Source organism: Haemaphysalis longicornis, unplaced genomic scaffold (genome assembly GCF_048455015.1).
Source record: "Haemaphysalis longicornis isolate Haplotype H1 unplaced genomic scaffold, Haemaphysalis longicornis Haplotype H1 scaffold_5, whole genome shotgun sequence".
In the NCBI taxonomy this organism is placed as follows: domain Eukaryota; kingdom Metazoa; phylum Arthropoda; class Arachnida; order Ixodida; family Ixodidae; genus Haemaphysalis; species Haemaphysalis longicornis.
In genome coordinates this window covers 175,109,802-175,130,869 of record NW_027526385.1, presented here as the reverse complement: position 1 = coordinate 175,130,869, position 21,068 = coordinate 175,109,802, and the positions used below count along the sequence as shown (strand labels likewise).

At 44.8% G+C, this 21,068-nt stretch overlaps 1 protein-coding gene and 1 long non-coding RNA gene across 3 annotated transcripts in view; one reads left to right on the top strand and one right to left on the bottom strand.

Annotated features, from left to right (window-relative positions):
- The first annotated feature begins 481 nt into the window (after window positions 1-481).
- Window positions 482-21,068, top strand: part of LOC144140008 (uncharacterized) — a 39,072-nt gene continuing 18,485 nt past the window's right edge. Inside the window, exons 1-2 of the long non-coding RNA XR_013316310.1 lie at window positions 482-575; window positions 1,337-1,404. This is a non-coding gene — a long non-coding RNA (uncharacterized LOC144140008). The remainder of the gene's footprint in view (window positions 576-1,336; window positions 1,405-21,068) is intronic.
- On the bottom strand, window positions 13,080-20,998 carry LOC144138827 (uncharacterized). 2 transcript variants are annotated; one of them, XM_077671309.1, is made up of 3 exons: window positions 20,710-20,998; window positions 19,882-20,019; window positions 13,080-13,176 (listed from the first exon to the last, which is right to left on the bottom strand). In XM_077671309.1, the coding sequence occupies exons 1-3, from the start codon at window positions 20,812-20,814 to the stop codon at window positions 13,156-13,158; spliced, it is 264 nt and encodes an 87-aa protein (XP_077527435.1). In that variant the 5' UTR covers window positions 20,815-20,998; the 3' UTR covers window positions 13,080-13,155. The 2 variants fall into 2 exon arrangements, with proteins under 2 accessions (XP_077527435.1, XP_077527434.1); XM_077671308.1 differs by having other exon boundaries at window positions 13,103-13,765.

The window sequence follows — 21,068 nt, the reverse complement described above, 5'->3', positions numbered from 1 at the left end:
AATTAACATTCGAAGAGCACAACTTGGTCACCAAACCTAGTCTTATCCCTCGAAAAAGGCTTGGTGGTGGTGGAAAAGCCTGAACATGAATGCACACAGAAACAAAGGTATCTGAAGAAGCTACCAGCTTTTTATTCACACACCGTCTGGTTAAAAAGTGGACTCGGGAGGCTATACGAGTAGGAGGCGGCGCCCATCTTTTAGGCGTTCATTGCCCTGCTTTTTTGCACATGGTCGTTGATTCCCGGGCTTACGCAAGCTTTCGGAGGTTATTACCCCGCCTCGATTATGACACGGCTATTACGGCGCAGGTGGGTTGCCAGCTTTGTTTATAACCCCTCATTAGTATATGCACGTGGTACAGAAGACAGCCGTTGAAAACAAAACCCGGAAACAACGGCAATATTGGCTGGCCACCACCAGCTTCCTGTTTTGTGGCTGAACCAGGTGCAACAGTTTAATGACCTTAAGCGAACCCAGTGTATGTATATAAGCAGCCCGAAATGTTCGTGTTCGCATCACTGTCACGAGTTGCGAGGAACATTGCCGTGCTAAATACCTTGAGATTGTGTCAGGTGAGAGCATTTTTACGAAATACTCTATCTATACTTCATTGAATAATTATCCCGTAATAACGTTGGAATAAAATACAGCACCAGTAACCATATGCCAGGAGCTACCCGTGAATCAGTACCGCCCTTGAAGTGTGACCAATCTTAAATTTTACGTGTACGTCTTAAGGATGTCAGAGTCGTTGATTTTTGTTTTTTGTTGTGAGGTTTTTTTGAGAACTGTGCTGAATGCAGGGTCACTTGTTGGTCCCTTGTTGGTCACAGGGTCACTTGTACAGCCGTTTAGATTTGTTAAAGAAGCTTTGCGATGCACGCTATCACTAAACCGAAAATGTATACTTGGGTGCACGCGTAGCAATAAAATACCGCCAGCATTTTTCAAAACCGGGAAAAAGCAGCCGCTACAATTTTTTTGTTTTTGAAGCTCGTAAAAACAAACGGCAAGTCTATTGCAAGTGCTTCAAAAGACTGTTTTAGGGAATGTTAGAATCGATGTAAATGGCCTACTTTAGGCCGGTGAGGTATTAAGCTCTGAATACGATTCCGTCGTAGCTACTCGGATACCACTACTAGGTTTCCTTTTATGGGAAAATATCATATTTTGTAAACGCAGGAAGGTCTCGCAAAGCAAAATATCGAACCGTTTTTATAAAACCTGCCCATTCCTGTTTGTGAGCACATAGCACATAGGTTTCGCTGCAAAATACCTGCAAAAATTATGAAACTAAACGGTTCTGTGCCCATGTTTATTGCCTTCCCTGCAGTGCATCATTCGTCCACTCCAGCATGAAGCCGTCAGTTGCTGTTTTCTTTGCTGCCATCGCCGCAAGCTGTAAGCGGAGCACGTCACGCGCACTGAAAAGCCACTCAGGGAAGCTTGCTGAACAAGGCAGTAAAGGTTCCGAAAAAAGCAGTCAGCAAAATAACGCCGCTACAATTTCTACTGCTAATTCAGTAGTTACCTAACTCTAAGGTACACATTAACAGCGTTGGCGTTGGTGGTTACCTAATATGAGCCACGCTGTTTACAACCCAGCTGTTTGGAAAGCTCAGAGTACAGGGGAATTGACTCTGAAATAACAGCTGCAGATGACATCTGCATCTATGCATTTATGATGTGATATCGGTAATCGCGTTGAGAGAGATTTTCGGAACAGGAACATGCTAACATGCCGCATCCAGCATTCATTCTGTGCAAGCACGGTAGGTCAGCTGACAGAGCGAAACTGGCCGCAATGGTTTTTAAGGCCGTTGCACACGCTGAATAGCGGCTATCTACTCTTATAGCTTGATATGCTCGCGTTGATACATTCGAGGAAGGTTGTTGGTAAGTTTAAACAAGAAGGCGGTTGTCGATGTTTCAAAGTGTTTATTCTGGACCGCCTTCCTGATAATAAGCGTTCTCGTTGTTTTCTGTGCTGCTGATCCGCATGTGGCCATTATTTTTTTGCAGACTGCTTGCAGAGACGCCAGGCAGGCGTTAAAGTAGCCAATATATTTTGGTAATAAATATAGTGAGATTCTATATACTGAGATTTCTTTGCAATTAGGATTTAGTTTTGGTTTTTTCGCTCTTAATTTAGGTCTTCCATTCCTGTTTGAGTACGTAGCGCCAATTTTGTGAAATTTGTTTTAGTTCAATTAGAGCCATTTGGCAGTGGTGTCACTTTCTCTAAATACGTCATTCCGCGGACACTTAATTGGTGCGGCAGCTAGCACCCACTGGGAATCGCTCTGTGATCCTAGTAATGCTGCCGCATCTACGAATCTTACGGGGATAAGAAGGTTCAAGAATTTGCAAAGAAAACGCCGGTGTTTTCCAGTGTCGTGGTTTTCTGGCAGTGTCGTCCGTTTGTAGATCGCGTAGTTGATTAATTTTTCCACAGTTGCATTCTGCATCCCGTTCTTTCTGCGGTGATGCATGTGCCATCTCGCCACAAGTGTTAATATTGCAATCAATGGCTCTCTTCCAGTTGTGACGGTGCTACAGCGCTCAGATCTCATCTTAACTTTTGTTCGTAGTACGGCCAGATCTTCCATATTATACCTATTCTCCTCTGTCCACTTTGCCATCAACGTTTTAATCTACCTTAATTAAAATACCTTAATAATTACCTTACCTTATCTACCTTAATAATTAACCAAGCCTGAATACAAGACCTAACGTGGTACGTTAGGTCTTTGAACCCCAGCGCTTCAAGCCGATAATAGTTTGACTTTCGGAAAAAAGTTTCGAAATAAAGTAAACAACATGGGCGTAACCATTTAACCTCCTGCTTACAGATCTAACACTCGGCGGTGTCTGCTGTCGGGGTTGCCAGGTCTGGCAGTTTGGCGCCAAGCTGGCGACTTTTCGAAACTCGCGGCGGCGAAAATTTCAGTATAGCGACTGGCTACTTTCAGGCGCCTTTGCGCATTGGGCATTTCGTATATTTCCGGGCACTTCCAATGCCCCATGTTCCACGAAGGGAGCCTTATACGACCAGTTATTGCATTTCAGTACTTCAGACAAGCTGAACGAACAGAACACAACCAACTTTTAGGCAGATTACTGTTATCTGCAAAGCCCAGAATAGGTCTCAACAATCTAGTCTCTCAAACACATTACCGAACAGCTCTACTTAACGGGTGAAACCAAAATTTACCTTTCGCTGGCTAATATCGTCCACCCGAGGTCGTATGAACGGCGTCAAAGACTTCAAGCAACGCCATCGGTATGAAGGGTAATGCTTCAGTAATTTACGGGAGCCTGAGATCTTATGCCCAGTGCTGGGTAGTGTGTATGACGTTGTATAATAGGCACGATGATTTAAAGTAAAGAGGCAGCGGAAGTGCGAAAACACGGTGTGCGGAAAACGCCCCTTCTATGTCATTCTTTGAATGCTGCACCTAATACTGCATATACAACATTTTTGTATTTATTTATTTATTTATTTATTTATTTATTTATTTATTTATTTATTTATTTATTTATTTATTTATTTATTTATTTATTTATTTCTAACATACCTACATTTGCCAAAAGGTATTGTTGTAGGGGGGTGTTATACAGGAAAATAAACACAAAGAAGCACAGGCACGGCCTAATAGTAACAAGGAAAGAAAATGCAAAGAAAGAACAGCGGAAACAACAGACGATAGCGACACACTTAAATCAACTGCCGTCGCTTTCTCGCACTACAGCAAACGAATAAATCATGCAATACGGTTTTCTACATATCCGTACTCCTGCATTTTTTTCCGCAAAGGTAATCAATAAGTACTTACAAGCAACGCTCCGCTGAAAATGATGATGATGATGATGGTTGGAGTTTTTTGGCGCAAAGCCACCTGGGGCAAAGAGCGCCAAACAAAAATGAAAATGGCGTTTTTTTTTTGCTCCTTTTAAAACAATCACTTGAAGCTGGTGAGTTCGTTTGGCTACTTTCGACTTTCCAACCCCGTCTCTTGTATACCGTCCCCTAGCTCTGAAAAAATATCTGCTCCAGCTCTAACAATGAAAACAGTGCCTAAGGAGTAATGGTGCAGAATTTTGTCTCCGATAGCAGGGGTCGCTGCAAGTCCAACGACTTTTTTATTTCTTCTCTTTCTATCTATTTCTTTGTTTGCTTCATCTCGGCAATGTTGTGGTCACATTTATATCATACTGGTTTTTACTCTGCGAGGCATGCCCATGCTCTTTCATACACTGGTTCAACCTTTGCTGCAAATTTTTCATAATTCATTGCTATTCACTACATCGCAACACAAGTTCTACGTTAGGCTTATTGTGGTTTTTAAAACGATGCGGAGTCGATATTCACCGGAAGTTTAAGTTCATTGATCTACAATGATCACGGGGTTCGTACTGAATCTGGCAGGGTTAAAAATAGGTCTACTTCTCATTTTTTTTCTTTCTTCAACGCAGAACGTTACGTAAAAAAATAGGCGCTACATATTGTCTAAAGTAACGTCATTTTGTCTCTCTGATGTCTCTACTTCCAATGGTTTTCATTTAGTCAAGAAGCTGTCACCATCTCGGAAATTCAAAACTCTTAGCCCATAAAATGTCTCGCCTCAATTAGGAGCCGCTACATGAAATGTACGGGAATAATATAACAGTACACCCTTTACAGCTGAAGCAATATTTGACGTACGCTCGGAAGCTGTTGGCGATAATTTGAACACGAGAAATACGGCTGCAGCGACACGCGCTAGGATGAATCAGGGGCCAAGAGGTTGTACTGCGGACTACATGATCTCAACTCGGAATTCTGGATTCGAATTTCGTTTCTAAGTGCATGCCCATACAAAAATGCCTTATGGGCGTCTATAGAAAAATGTATGGTGAGCTATGGCCGCCTATGGGTCCCTATGGCCACCCATAAAAGTGCATAAATTAGGCTATAGCCAGCTATTGAAGTTTTTATGCATCCTGCACTAAAGAATGTAAACCATACAATTCTCTTTAGACGACTATAGAACATCCTAGTGTGTTTAGTCTATAGAGTTACAGCTATTCAGGCTACTGTAGCCAGCTAAAGAAAAATCTATGGCTTTAGTTCTATAGGCCAGCCGCGACAAAGCTCTTTTGGCTGGCTATAGGCCATTGTTTAGCTTTAAGTCTACAGACTTGAAACCATTCAGCTGTCTTTTACCAGCTATTGAAAAGAGTTCGCACTAAAGCTAAAGAGAGAAAGCCATAAAAGCTCATTTGGCTGGCTATAGGCCGTTTTTTAGCTCTAACTCTACAGACTCAAAACCATTGAGCTGTCTTTTGCCAGCTATTGAAAAGAATTCGTCCTAAAGCTAAAGAGAGAAAGCCATAAAAGCTCATTTGGCTGGATATAGGCCGTTGTCTAGCTCTAAGTCTACATAATTGGAACCATTCAGCTGTCTTCTGCGAGCTATTAGAGAGAATCTGCCCTAAAGCTAAAGAGAGGCACCCATAAAAGTTTCTGCGGCTGGCTACAGCGCAATATATAACTGTAAACCTTTAGACGTGGGACAATTAAGCAACATTTAACCGGAATTAGGAAAGCGTTTGGCGCAGAATTTAGAGGCTTGCATCCATAAAAGCTTCCTTAGCTAACTACATAGTGACATAAGCCTCTAAGTCTACCGCCGCTAATAAAAAGTGTTAGCCTATAAAGGTATAATTCGAGCGCACCATTAAATTCTATTCCGCTGGTTCCAATATGACTTATGCCGCGTAATTTATACACTCATGATTTACCTAGCTACATCTACAACACAGACTGAATAACGATGATGAGGTTCATCGGCCAGTTATATGAAAGGTTAACGCTCAAATTCAGGTTGCAACTTTGGATACTGTGCCTCGGCAAAGCTTGCGAATGAACGGAGACCGAAAGACGTATAAGTTCGGAGAATTCTTCCTCTGTGGCCCTTCGCTGCCGCGGTCAAGTGAAAAAGCGGGCTTCTCTGAAAACGGCCTTCTCAGCGTGGAAGCAATTTGGAAAGAACTTTCGCGGCCCCCCTTCCTGCGGGCGCAGTCAGAAAAACCGCATTCCTTCTCCCGCGGAGCTCACTTTGAAATTAGTCATTGAGAAAGGGGGAGAGCGACCCAAGCTGGACCAAAGGAGGCAGGGAAAGGAAGTTCTGGGAAGCATTGAAAAGGCAGAGGGGACCACGACCAGCCGGGGAGGTGCGGCGTGAGTGCCCCGCGCGTCGACGCTGTAGCCCGGTAGTAGGAAGGGAAGTTTTCGTGGAAAAGAGGGTCAGCCGTTCCGTGCACCTGCCCTTCAGGAGAGGAATTAACCAACCTCTTGGGCGGGTGAGGAGCATCGCTAGGCGGATGTGACGTCACGTTTGCTCATGCTCGCAGCGTTCCCGCGCGGTATGTTTACATTTTTCCGAGTGCTGCCTACACGGCGTACGTGCCGTAGCGATCCAAGTAGTCGCGTTCGACTTATGCGATCAACGCAATAATTCATAAACTGGCGATGGTTGTCTCCCTGTCAGTCGTCGTTCAACAGCTCCAGCGTCTTCTGGCACAACAGCTTTGCAGTTATCTGTGGGCGTTCAACTGTCCACCATCGGCCGACCAGGTGAGTGTTTTTTGGCGGGTTTGCAATCAGTTCGCATATCTCCTACTGCAAAGCGTCCTTTCTGCTTGCGGCAGTTATATTAGCGACGTTTACGAAATTGTTAACGGCGCGTTCTCACCGTCTTGCATTATTGTTGCTGTTTATGCTGCTCTGTTCGCGTCTGTCGGCGATCGCAAGCTGTTGGCGGTTTGTTGCACGGCGCGGAAACCCGTCTCGCCCGTGGCGCTTCTTTGTCTCTTCTTCAATGTGGCGTCATTAGCATCGCTTGTTATCCTTGTGCTAACCTATCTTAATGTTGTAACGAAAATGAACTTGCTGTGCGATCTATACGTGAAGTTAGAGCGTGACAGAACGCTGTTGGCAAGGTTTTCGTGTGCGCGTGTGGTTCGTGAGGGCGTTGTAACACGCTGCTTTGGCCTCTTGCACCTCTTTCCTGCATCTAGTACTCTTGCTTGCCAGGAGTGCCTGCCAAGGGATGGTTACTTCGTTATGTGTTTTCATATTTAATAGTGAACCACTCAGCGTTCTATAACTGATGCAAATGCAGGCGGAACGACCCCGATAACAACGCAGGGCAGGGGCAGTGCTTGTGTGGTCTTCTCTGTCGTTTGCCCTTCTTTTCAGTCGTCGTAGATTATTTACTGTTGCGTGAACGTTGTTTGATTCTTCACGTTTCATTTTTCTCTTGCAGCATCTCCTGACTGCAGTCACAGTGCCCCTACCCTGCGTGCAACACTCATCCTGCCATTCTAGTGGGAACTGATGTTCGCAGGCCACTTGTCACGACCTAACGGGTTCCCGCCCTTGCCTGGCTTATAATTGATGGTATACTTCAGATACACTGCTGCGTTCTCTCTCTGCATACATTTAAAGCGAGTGTTTACACTAACACAGCAGTGGATAACCATGAAGACAGCAGCGTGTGTACTGGAAATGCCAGTGAAAACAAAACCAAACGATCTACAGATCTATGCCAGCTTGACCATTACAAATCTTTCAGCGAGTGTCAAAGCAATGGACAGCTGGGGATATCTCGTGCGCTAAATTGTGTTCTTCTTTCTGTTTGTTTTCTATTTGCTGGTATAAATTTACGAATTGATAGTATGAGTAAAGTAGACAGAGAACAAAGTGATTGCGTTGCTCTTAGAAATGCCTTACACGAAATAAAACTGCTTCCTGCGAGTTCGCAGCGGGGAAAAAAGGTTCCGTATAACAAATAATTTGGTGCACCCAAACCCATCTGTGATGAACATATGTCATGCATGGATTATTTAAGGGTATGTTATTAGCTTTGGCAAAACAAGAAAGTGAGCTCTTCCTTGTGCAGAAAACTAGTTTAGTTGTAATTTTGGCTCTTATCTGTCCAGTGTCAACAGGAATAGTAGCCTTGATGTGCGACTTTGCGGACACTTCCCTGTCACCTTCCTTCAATGTCACCACAGTGGTGGTAAAGACTCCTGGGCAGTCGAAATCGCATGATGACAGGCAGCTATATTCTACCACGAGAAGCACCCTCCACAAGCCACGAGGCCTTGCTCTGTTTTCAGCTGGGGCTCCTTTCGTTGCCAAGTGCCTTGGTCTTTTGGGGTAAAGCTCCCAAAACAGGGTGGTCTTGTCCCTGTTGGAATTGTCATGTTGATCATACTTTTCACCCACAGCTTTCCAGTTCATTTCACTTTTCTAACCCAATTCTAATGTTATTAGTGTAGGGAAATCTGGTGTCCAGCAGCTTGCGTTTGAAAGGGAATAGATGTAGCAACTACATCAAGCACTAGCTGATTCTGATGCTTAGTGAACTTTGCTGCGAGCCGCCCAAAGCACCACGAGGGGAAGCAGTGCTGGTCTTATATAGTGTACTACTTGGGAGCTGCAAAATTACAATGCACCTTTTATTACAATGCACCTTTTTTACCTCAATTTTTTATGCTGCAGTGGAAATCATGCGAATACATGTTTGTAAATGTCCATTCCACCAACAAATTCACGGCATGCCTTGACAGTAGGCGCAGTTTTATGCATCTAGATAATCACCTGTACCCATTTATCACAGGCCTGCAATTTGCACATGGTCGGATTTAAGCACCCTAAATGTGGCAAGTGTAACCGACCGTAACACACAATCTTGAAAACTCTACCTTATCAACGCGAAAGCAATAAGTGGCCCATTGACTAAGAAGCCACTATCCGCTGTACTAGCACAACAGCTCCTAAACCGGCCGGCAGTGCAAAGAGTGGATTGAGTTCAAAACTTTGGGGAGAATTCAAACCACATGGGAATCAAACCCAGGACATCCCTAGTGCAAGTCCAGCACCACATCCTTGACACCACTATAGCTCAGTGGGTCTAGCTGACTAAAGGTGGACCCAGGGAGCGCATTATGACCTTAAACTGAAAAAAGTCCACAGGTACAAGCAACCCGACATACAATGAGTTTTAAATTTCTTGGCAATTCATTAGGCCAGCACATAGCCGTAACATCCCCACTCAGGTGAATTGGCCAGTCACGATGATAGCTGCTGTTAGAAGATCATGGGTGTTTTACCAATTTCCGTTTGTCTTAAAACAATGCTGCTTAAATTACACACTGGCCAACTGCACCTCATCGAGTATATTTTACGCTCCTAGCTATCTGCAGTAGCCTTGTTTAGTGTTAAAGAACTACGTATTTGATCACATGTGAAGACTGCGATTTCTGTTAGAGCATTTTGTGCTTTCAACCTGAATTGGTTGACGCTCGTCAATTCAACACTGGCTGCAAACTTTTATTGTGGTGTAATAAACATAAAACCTGGATAGAGTAAAAATACTGAAGAGTAAATTATGCTAGGCTTATCATTGCACAGCGTAGCTGTAAACATCAAAATTCAACTTTTTAGGTTTCACGAGGAAAAGCTCAGCATAACTTGGGCCAGCTATGAAGGGTAACTGCAGTGTAGGGCTATAGGTTAAGTCAGGCCACCTATAAATCTTTGACATGCTTCGAAATCTTGGCACACAGGCATTTTTTTTGTTCTACCTAAACCAATGCTTTGGACTTTGGCGAAATGTTTTGTACGGGTTAAACTGCACAATGCAATTGCAAATAAGAATTGAACAAACGTCTGTTGTGTCCATTCGAGAATCCAGTGCTTGCCTAATATCGAAAATTGCATCCAGCAATCGATTCAAGAAATGTAATTGTATGTCCAAGAGACAAGCTCAAATAAAAAGTTACCCTACTTCAACTGCATTCCTTGCATATTTATTTATTTGAAAATATTTAGCACGAAAACAGAATGGTACAAACACGCAGTGCTGTCACTTTTCGTGCTCTCTCTCTCGTGCTGTGTTGTTTTACCACAGTTTATTAATTTTAAAAATATGCCACATTTGCCATTTTAGTTGGTTTTATTTGTTTTGATGTTGTGCTGTGTTGCCAACGAAACTTTGCAAATGTCTTCCTAAGAAAAAAATAAGAATACCTAGCATTTGTAAGTGTATGCTTCTTGATGGATAGCAACTCTCACTATTAGAAAGTGAAGCCAAGAAAACACCAAAGTCATCACAAACACTGAAGAATGTTTATTGACATGGCATCACATAACTTAGTGGACAAGCAACAAGGCACCATAATGCTGCTCACACAAGAGTGCAAAGCATGCTCCATGGCTAAAACCACTTGATAAAAATACAAGCAGGCGCTTATCTGCCCCAAGGTGACCCTGAATGAAAATGTGACATGCGCAACACTGGAAATCAACAAAAGTTATTGGGTCAGGCATAAGTGAAAAGTGCGGGCAAAAGTCGAGGGCACTTTCATGTGTTGGATGACGAGACTGCTGGCACAAGACAGGAAGGATCGAAGGGTGCTGACTCAGTATTGTATGGTTACAAATACGTGCAGATTGCTACTCACTGGACCAAAAGTGCTTGAAGACCCTGATTTTAAAGCAAAACTTTCTATGTCTCACCAGTGGAATATGCCATGCCAAAAAGGCATTGCAGAAAAGCCAACTTTCTCTGACAATGATAATGATCGTGGGTAAAGAAGTGCAGAAAAAAAAACGCTTCCTGTAGTCAGAAACAAATCAGGACCCTCGCGGTGTGAAACCAACATCTATTCCGTGACACCATTGCAACATGGTCGAAGTAGTTTGAATCTGGATAGCGGTGCATCGAGATGCAAAATTAGACAAAAATGGTGCACCTCACATTCTAATGACGACGACAGTTTGAACGCGAAGCTTTCGTCGAGCAAAACCAAGTGGCAAAGTTTCAAAGCCACTGCAATCAAAAGTCCAAACAGCATGCAAGTAAGTGATAGCTCAAACAGGCAACGTCCAAGCTCAGATGACAATCAAGCAAGGAATCCCTCGCAAGAAAACTGAGTTAAACTGAAAGACAATTTCTCCTAGACACCCTTCCCACTAACTTACAACCAAATTCCTTAAATGATCTCTTGCGGCCCTCCTACCCACCTAATTTAGCGGAGGCAGTGTGGGACACACTCCTGCATTTCATATACCGACCCACTATTTTTCCCTTGCTATTTCCCACCCATACCCGTCGTGAACTTTAACTAATCGCTACTTCTAAGGGGGCCTGATGCACTAGCAAGAGGCCCCCGGGTGTTTTTTTTACATTTCAATAAACGTTAAAAAAAAAGCCATTATTGTCGCAAGACAAAAAGCGTGCACGTTTTTTTTCCTTGCAATTACAGCAACTAATGAACACATGACAGAACAAGTAACAGAGAGCAATGATGAAACTGACAACCACAGATTTGCACATAACTGTGGAGAGGAACTCTCTGGATAGGAGACTGAGCAATGGAAGAGCACAGCAGCTGCGGCTGAACCTTCCCACGCAGCTGAACAGAGACGAAGAATACGGCAAATGGACAAAATTAAGGGTTGGGAGTCTTAGTAGCCACTGTACTTTCTTATCAACCAGGCGTGTGGCTAGATGGTATAGATGAACAGCAACGTGGGAGCTAGAGGACTGCTTGCTGGCGACACTACTACCACCCAGTAGCCTGTACTCCACAGTACACAGTAGGAGGAAACAAACTGGAAGTGGGACTGCGAATTGCCATGATGTTACAAATGAAAAAAGTGCTGCGTGGCTGTCACAAGTGAAGGTCAATCACCCTTAAGGGGAGGTGCCAAAACCCCTTAGAGAGAGGATGAAGACATGACATTTGAATCTAGTGGCTAAAAATGAACCATTCATGTAGCACCCCACCGTAAAAGGGGATTGATCTTCACTCATTTCCTGAAATAAAGTTTAAAAGCAGTTCATCCAGGGCAGTTGCCACCAGCACCCTAGAGTAGTATGGTGGAAACACACCACAATCTTTGCTTTTGGGAGGTCTTTTACCGGGCTGTCTACCAAAAAACTCAAATTCTTTTTTTCTAAGTGGGCACCCTGGTCTTAAACAAAAAAAAACATGGTTTTTACAGTTAGGACGATAAAAATTGGGTGATGCATGTGGTTTTTCATTGAAATTGTAGATATGAAGTTTGTTTCTGTGTAAAACAACTACATTCAACTTTATTTGGCTTTTATGTTTGATTTTTTGACAGCCTTTATAAAAAAACTGCTGGAGGGGCGCAGCTGAACAAGGTACCGGTCAACTGTGCACAAATCAAGGACTGACTGCCATAAGACTAACATTATCATTATATATGGTCTGTAGCAGAAGTGACAGCTGTTTGAAGTTTGGGCCTGGACGGCAACACCAGTTTTCCTGGTTCCCATTTTCCAGGCCCAAACTTCACATGGCTGTAATTTCTGCTACAGACCATATATAATGATAATGTTAGTCTTATGGCAGTCAGTCCTTGATTTGTGCACAGTTCACCGGTACCTTGTTCAGCTGCGCCCCTCCAGCAATTTTTTTATAAAGGTTGTCATAAAATCAAACATAAAAATCCAAATAAATGTGAATAGAGTCGTATTACACAGAAACAAATTTCATATCTACAGTTTCAATGAAAAACCACATGCATCCCCTGATTCTTATCATCATAACTGTAAAAATAAAGTTTTTGATCAAAAACTGATGTTCCTTTCTAACTCGAAGCTTTCTGGCCAGCTCCAGCCTCGAAGGTCAGCTGTGCCTGATCAAAAGGACTGTCAACGCGGCTTGAGCTCAAGGCATCCAGGAATGAGGACACCTCTCTGAAGCATTTTGCGCATTTAATTAAAGTTTATTCTCACTCTCTCTCTTGCGACTTGAGTAAAAGTCCAAAATCTAAACTGCTTCGACCGTATCAGAAGGGCGCAGTCTGACAGACAATGGTTTCATAATGCAAGGGACACTGGTTCCATTATGACCATGGAAAGCATTTTTTCTTGAGGTGCATATGCTTTCGCTTATCATCCTCATCGCTTTGTGAAACTCACTGTGTAAAGTTAGCTTTCCTGCAGTGCATTATGTAGCCACATTGAATGCAATCAGTGGGGTCCTGAAAGCTTCACTTTAACAACAGGAGTTACGTGCTCGTCAAGACCCTCGTCTCACAGCAAACTTCTCTTCAGCAGGCACAGGCTAGAGCCCAGTCAGCAGGTGCTGCAAAGACATGATGAGAGTATTTAAGCACGAACCTCAAGATGGAAAGGAGGCGGAGCAAAGAGCAAGAAAAATGCATCAGGAGGAGACTGCAAGCTCTGGGATGAGCAAGCTAGGTGTGGTGCTGTCAGGACACTGATGTCGCAACCCAAGCCTGGGAACAAGCGGAGCAATAGCGCGGTTGTTCCAGCCTCCTCTGGAACAGTGATTCAGCTTCTCATGACTACCATCTTAGCGACCATGACTGCTCTAAAAAATTTGTCATAATAGCAGTGAACCTTTCAGAAATACTGGACTGCAACCCAATAGATGGTATTCACTGAAAATTTCAGAGGGAGATTTCTTCACCCGACAACACTGGAAACCACCACGTCTGTGCCTGCGCATTGTGCCCACACCTCGCAGAAAAAAGAAAACCTCGGTGCATATCGTCTGCACCACTTCAGCCCGATTGTCGGCCTTAGTATTAAGAGAAGCCATGTGCTCTGGTAGCCATGTGCTGGTAGCCATGTGCTCGTACCGTGGTCAACCTCAAGTCTTCACCCCTTTCCTTTGAAATCCTTTGTGTGCACGCACAACTCACCACATGCTGTCGAAAAAGAAGAAATAAAAACGTGCATCACTAGAAAGCATAGCTGCTACCCCAGCAACAAGTGGAGGGGGCACCCTTTTGTTTGTTTTGCCCGAGACGACTGTCCAGAATGGCGGATTACTAGCCCGCGCATGTGCAGATTGCTAATAGAAAAAGGTCCATTACCGCAATCTCATGGAGTCCGACGTATCACAGACGCTGCGGCACATACATGGCGGCGCACACACAGGGTCGCCCACTTGTGGGCCACACCAGTGAATACAACCTATGAAGTGCTATACCCACCACCGATATAGCATTATCTAGCTGCAGTCAGAAACACTTTTTTATATGTTTACACGTACTTTCAAGCGTTCGGAGGGTCAAAATGGCTGCTTGTCACTGCTTCTGACCGATCATCCATGGGTCGATCCCACCAATCTGGCTGCCACAAATCACAGTAATAACGCGGAAGTCTTCAATTGTGGGCCGAACTGACACACACGATTCGCGCCAGGGCTGTCAAACTGGCGTGGCAACTTTCTGATCGCGGCGTTAACACGCCACAGTGGTTCGAACACTTGCCCAGTATGAAGGTAGCTATTTCTGTCGTCGTTGGTTTGTCGCATAATGCATGCTTTACTGATGTTTAAGTGCAAGACCTGGCAAGCTTCTCTAGCTCGCCCAGAATTTCTCGATACGCAACTCTGAGCTGACGTGTGAGCACGTCTGTTTGTCGTGTGGTTCCTTGTTAATGAGCCAGACCATGCAACTGAACGGTGCGAATGCAGATTTGATGCTTTCAGCGCATTTCACTCCTTTCTTCGATCAACAAGAGAGAAACTGTCAGTAATGCTCGTAGAAAGACGGGGCGAGTCAGAAATGCTGCTTGGACACTTCCTAGTACCATATAAATAGTGTACTTAATCTTACCGAGAGCCAAAGCATCATTTTAGGTTGTAGTGAAACAGACCAGAAAACACCCCTGCCCTTTTTCTTGACCTTTCTCTTTGAAGCACTCCTTTGTTTATGTATTGAAAACCAATTTGTGCAGCGGCACACTTCATTAGTTATTTGTGTATATGGCTAATTTTTTACATTTTAACATTTATATGTTCTCATTGTAGTATGATACTAATCTTGATCAGTGCATTTTTGAAGCAGAGGTGGTTTTCTTCAGGTGGCAGTTCCTTTTCTCTACAAAAAAGGGCTTGCTGTAAACAGGATCAAACAACAAAAAAGGAAATCTGTTTTAAGTAAGGAGGAAAAAGGTTCACGTCAATTTATAGGGCTGAGACAAAGATTATGGCAGTCACTACACGTGCTGCGGTTCCCGTAGGGCTAACAAGCGATTTGCAAAAAACTGGACAACACTTCCCATGGTGCGGAAACCGAAGATGTACTCCTGCAATTAAAACACGGAATTATCGCTGCCCCTTCAAAGGTAGATAATTGAGCCATTTTGGCACTTGATCTTTAGAAAGCTTTGATCGCGTATCACACCAGGCTATTTTGTGTAACGTTGCCACTTTCACTCCGGGTCGCCGCACATACAACTATATCCGTAACTTCCTTTCGAACCGCACGGCTGTTATTCAGCTCGGTGACCTACAATCCGACACTATCCATTTCCCAACCATTGGCACGCCTCAAGGTGCAGTATTATCCCCACTCCTATTTAACATTGCCCTAATCCACCTTCCCAGTAAGCTCGCCGCGATCCCTCGCTTACTCCACAGCATATACGCCGATAATATTACGCTGTGGACCACCAGAGGCAGCGACTTTCAAATCGAGGAGGTTCTCTAACAGGGAGCTGACTTAGTTACCGCCGCCGCGCAAGTTGGGCTTGGATGCTCACCTGAAAAATCTGAGCTTTTAATCCTCCCCGCCAAATCAACCGGCAACCCAGCCCAGACACCCACCATTGAGGTCCGCATTGATGGTAGGGATGTTCGCCAAGTGGAAGGTCCTGAAAATACTTGGGCTCTGCATACAGCGCAATTTCGCAAACATTAAGTACCTAGCACAGCTGAATTCTCAGGTGAATCAGACGATCGCCCTCATCCGCAGGATTGCTGCCCGCAACAAGGGGCTCAAAGAAACGGAGCGTATCCGGCTGATACAGGCATTTGGGCTCAGCCTTCTCACTTACTCCCTCCCGTATCTCTTGCCCTCGCGTACCGAACTCTCTAAAGTCAACTGCCTCATTCGAAAGACCTAAAAAACGGCGCTACAAATCCCTCAGAGCACTACCACTGCCAGACTCGAGAAACTCGGCATTTACAATACTGCGGAGGAACTCATTGAAGCCCACCTTATCGGTCAGCTAAATAGGCTCTCATCCACCCCCACCGGTCACACTCTCCTTGTTACTCTTAACCTTAAAGCCCCTATCCTCTGTGATGACAGGCTCCCGGTACCAGCCGACATTCATGGCTCCCTCACTATCCACCCTTTACTGCGCAATATCACCCTGTTTTCAACAAGCAGCGTAGGGAACTACGAGCACAAGCACTTACAGAGAAATACCCCGTCCACCCCACTACGGTTTACATGGACGCAGCTTGCTATCGATGGCAGGATGCATACACTGTCGCAGTAGTAATCAACCATTCCAACACTCCTCCTCTTAAATCCCTAACAGACCGCACCAACTGACCCGCTGAGACGGAAGAGGCGGCAATAGGTGCCCGGTAAAAAGCGCAAATGCTCATGGGTGCATTGTCTGCTACCGCGGAGTTCTGTTACTTCCGGTTCAAGAGCTCTCCTGGCCTCCCATATGCCGACGGCTTTCACGTGCGCTTGTGCTTGTTGTTTATCTGTTTGCACTGAAAAAAAAAAAAAAAACCGCTCATGCATCGCACATTCAATGTGTAACAACAATGAATTCTACTAGGGGCTTCTCTGAAAGGTTAGCACTTTGTGACAAATAAACAACACGCACACACGCGCGTGAAAACCGGAAGTGGCTGGAGCAGACAACGTTTACCGGTCACCTATCGCGCTAGCCCTTACACATAGGCCGCCCCCTATCACTATCATCTCGGATTCGAAAACGGCCATTCGAAATTACGCCAGAGGCATGATCTCGCCCCTGGTGCTCAAAATTCTCCTCAAAAATCCTCCTACCATACAAATAAAGCTGATCTGGACTCCGGCCCACATGGGCGTGGGGGGAAACGAGGCAGCACATAGGGCCGCTCGAGAGCTCACCGTCCAAGCAGGCCCTAGCCTCGAACCCTTTCACGGAGCCCTATCAGCTTGGGACAGTCTCTTGACCTTCCAAGACATTACGGCACATTACCGCCTCTCACGCCGCCAGCTCCCCCCCGCACACCCGGATTTATCCAACAGGGAAGAACGGCTATGGCGACTGGTGCAAACCCATACCCTCCCATGTCGCTACCACCTGCACCGTATTTATCCTTCCGTCTACCCCTCCACCAACTGCACGGCCTGTGGAGCAGTGGAAACACTGGACCATCTTCTTTGGAACTGTCCCCACAACCCCTATCCTCTCTTAGCAGACGGTGGGCACAGGGCTGAGGCACTGGGCAGGTCCGACCTGTCTACCCAGCGGGTGGTCACGGCGAGGGCTGCTGCGGACACCGATACGCCAGTCACCACGTCCCCTAAGGGGCCTTTAAAGGCTCAATAAAATGTTTGTCCTCCTCCTCCCATGGTGCGGTCACATGCGGTTTTGCACAGATGGCATCTGGCCCCATTTTGTCTGCCTGGCAATGAAAACTGCCTGCTTCAAAATAACTAAGACATTTTTTCGCCACATTTATATTCAGGCAGAAAGTGTTGTGCAGCCATTGCATGTAATGTTGCCTAGTATGAAAAATTGGGCTCAATAGGTTTCTGAGGAAAGCTGGTTTCGAGAATTGCATTGTGCCATAGGACAAAACAAAATTAACTATAAATGAAAAACAACACAACAAAAGTCCTGAGTTTTGCCATGCCTATTTTTGTGCTCCTTTTCTATCATGTTTACAACCAACATGACCATACTGTTAATTACATTGCACCTTTGGTCTCATAGGTCACCCAGAAAGGAAAACAACTGAAGTCGAGGAAGTAGTGTAAGGAAAATTCACTTTATATTGTAAAACAACAACAGTATTAATGTATTCTTGAAAGCGTAAGAAACAACAGCCTCGCCTGGACCTTTTGCAAATGTAAAATAGTTTCTTCTTGTCTTCTTTTTATTTTATGGTGAAGGAATGGGGCTGCTTCTTTTCCTGCAGCTTGTTAAGTTGGCCAATTTTTATGTGATCAGGTATTTAAGCATTCAGGAGTAGACGTGTCCTGATCAGGTATATCTTGAGTCCAACTGAGTAAAGCGTATTCTGATTTTTATCATGCTAAGGGTCATATTCCGAATGCTCCCCATGAGCACAAACGAGTTGCAGTGAATGAATGAAGATAGCACGGAATTCTTTTATCAACACGTAAATGCCTAAGACTAGTTCACATACTTGAGCAAATCACAAGCACGGCATAAACTTAATGCGGTTGCCCAGCAGTTGGGCAACACGCCACTATTTAAACTAAATGGATATGCTACTCGATAGTTTCCCTTCAGCTTAGAGACTGCCTTTTCCATGTATTTTCTAGTTCATAAATATACCATAGAATGCTTGGCTGCAGCAGCTCTCATAAATTACAAAAGGACAAGAATAAGATGGGCATTGCTTCCACAGATGATCTCTTTGTATCATTCCTGACATGAAATAGCCAAGTGAATCTTTGGACCTTGGTAACAAACTGTTTCAAAGCACAGTGCAAACCGTGATGAACAAACAGCATTGCGTCAGGTGCATAGCCTGCGACACTGTGCAGCTGAAAAAAATATCTATGTCTTTCTGCTTCATTTTCCTGTGTCTACATATGCAAAGTGCCTTTATTAACAATAAAAGCAGGGCGGTAGGAGGGGTGTAAAACGTTTAAAGAGCTTACTGCAAAATAATGTGACACGCTTTTTTTAAACATTATGTATGAGCTGCCTCACGTACGAGGCATTTCTTACAACATTCTTAGCCCTGTATGGCTTTCTCACACAGCTTAGATGTCGTGCGAAAAAGGCAACTTAGTCTAACAGCTCAAGGCGAGGTAGGTGCACCTTCTCCCGTTTGCACTCAAGAGTTTACATGAGAAGGCATTAAGTAATTGCATCATAATCGAGTAAACTGAGGTCACTTCGCACTATGAGGCACAGGGCAGTGTGGTAGACCTCTCACTCAAGGATCTTTAGCGTAAACCAAGACATTGTGTACAGAAGGTTATTTTTTTTGGCTTTATAAATTCAATGCAGCCCCGGCAGCCAAGAATCGAACCCAAGACATTGTACATCCCTGCAGCCATAGAAAACCATGTGAGATCTGAGCAATCTGGCACCTGAGAAATCTCATTACGATGAATAAAGCTACCGTGCGATATTACTTAGTGTTTACAAAAACCAAGGATAGACAGCATAGGGGCACTAGATACATCCTTGCTTACACAAAACTCAAAAGTAAAATTAAGAAATATATATATATATGACGCGGCCATCCGAGGCACGGTATATCTATGGTGTTGACTAACACCATGTACTGTGCCCTGGCCGACCACGTAATTTGTGTTCCTGCCTCCACTGGAAGCTGGAAAGCCCTGTAAACGGCCCTGTGGTCAGCCATAACCCATTACACGCCCAAGACTACAGTGCAAACTTTGTCGTGACGGAAACCACGTACGGTGCTGTTTGCACGAAGGTCACGCCAGCCCACCTCATAGATTGTGCTATATCGGTAGTGCATATAACAATTTCTGGTGGGACTTCACTAGGTGGTACATATACCATCATCCATAAATTTTCAACAGTAAAAAAATGAAGGTAGTAATTAAGCAGTGCATGAGCTATCCCTACCTCTTCATTGTTTCACTAGCTACTGAAAGACTTGTATTTGAAAATGTCAGGCTGGAATGGATGCATAGACCAGGTTGGTTTTTTGACATTGGCATAAATAACTAAACTTGATTTTTAGTACACACGCTGCTGTCTTCATGGCTATCAACTACCGTGTTACTGTAAACCCTCGCTTGAAATGTACACGGAGTGAGAACGCACTGGTGGATCTAAAGTATACCATCAAATAGAAGCCAGGAAAAGTCGGGAACCCGTTTGGTTGTGACAAGTGGCCTGCACTAGAATGGCAGTTCCCACTAGAATGGCAGGATGAGTGCTGCAGGCAGGCTAGGGGCACTGTGACTGCAGTCAGGAGATGCTGCAAGAGAAAGAAATGGAACATGAGGAATGAAGCACCGTTGAGGCAGCAGTAATAAACAATCTAGGATGACTAAAAAAGGGGCAAACGAAAGCGAAGACAACACAAGCAGTGCTCTTGCCCGCCCTGCGTTATCCGGGTCGTTCCCGCTGAATTTCCATCGGTTATTGAACGCCGATTGGCCCCACTATTAAAGATGAAAACACATAACGACGTAAGCATTCCTTGGCAGGCACTCCTGGCAGCAAAAGTGCTGGATGCAGCAACGAGTGCAACAGGCTAAAGTAGCGTGTTACAACGCCCTCACGAACCACACGCACACACGAAAACCTTGCCAACAGGAACCTGTCACGCTCCTAACTTCACCAACAGATCGTACTGCAAGTTCATTTTCGTTACAATATTAAGATCGGTTAGCACAAGGCACGTTGTCTAGAAAAAGCGTCGAGGAAAACCAGTGATGTTAATGACGCCACATTAAAGAGACAAGGAAACGTCATGGGCGAGACGGGTTCGCTCGTTCGCCGACAGACGCGAACGAGCAGCATAAACAGCGACAATAATGCAAGACGGGGACAACGCGCCGTTAAGAATTTCATAAACGTCGCTAATATAACTGCCGCGAGCAGAAAGCAAGCTTTGCAGTAGGAGATATGCGAACTGATTGCAAACCCGCCAAAAAACACTCACCTGGTCGGCCGATGGTGGACAGTTGAACGCCCACAGATAACTGCAAAGCTGTAGTGCCAGAAGACGCTGGAGCTGTTGAACGACGACTGACAGGGCGACAACCATCGCCAGTTTATGAATTCTTGCGTCGACCGCATAAGTCGAACGCGACTACTTGAATCGCTACGGCACGTACGCCGTGTAGGCAGCACTCGGAAAAATGTAAACATACCGCGCGGGAACGCTGCGAGCAAACGTGACGTCACATCCGCCTAGCGATGCTCCTCACCCGCCCAAAAGGTTGGTTAATTCCTCTCCTGAAGGGCAGGTGTTCCGTGCTGTGTTAGTATTCGTGCGCGCAGCAATAATAGTGGCAGAAA

What these genes read in the sequence shown, in the direction of transcription:
- LOC144138827 (XM_077671308.1), bottom strand. Translation starts at nt 20,814, where the DNA reads ATGGTTGTCGCCCTGTCAGTCGTCGTTCAACAGCTCCAGCGTCTTCTG. An exon ending in GTCCACCATCGGCCGACCAG is followed by an intron (nt 20,020 to 20,709) that starts GTGAGTGTTTTT and finishes TTTCTCTTGCAG; the next exon opens with CATCTCCTGACTGCAGTCAC. An exon ending in TTCCTGGCTTCTATTTGATG is followed by an intron (nt 13,766 to 19,881) that starts GTATACTTTAGA and finishes CTTTTTCGACAG; the next exon opens with CATGTGGTGAGTTGTGCGTG.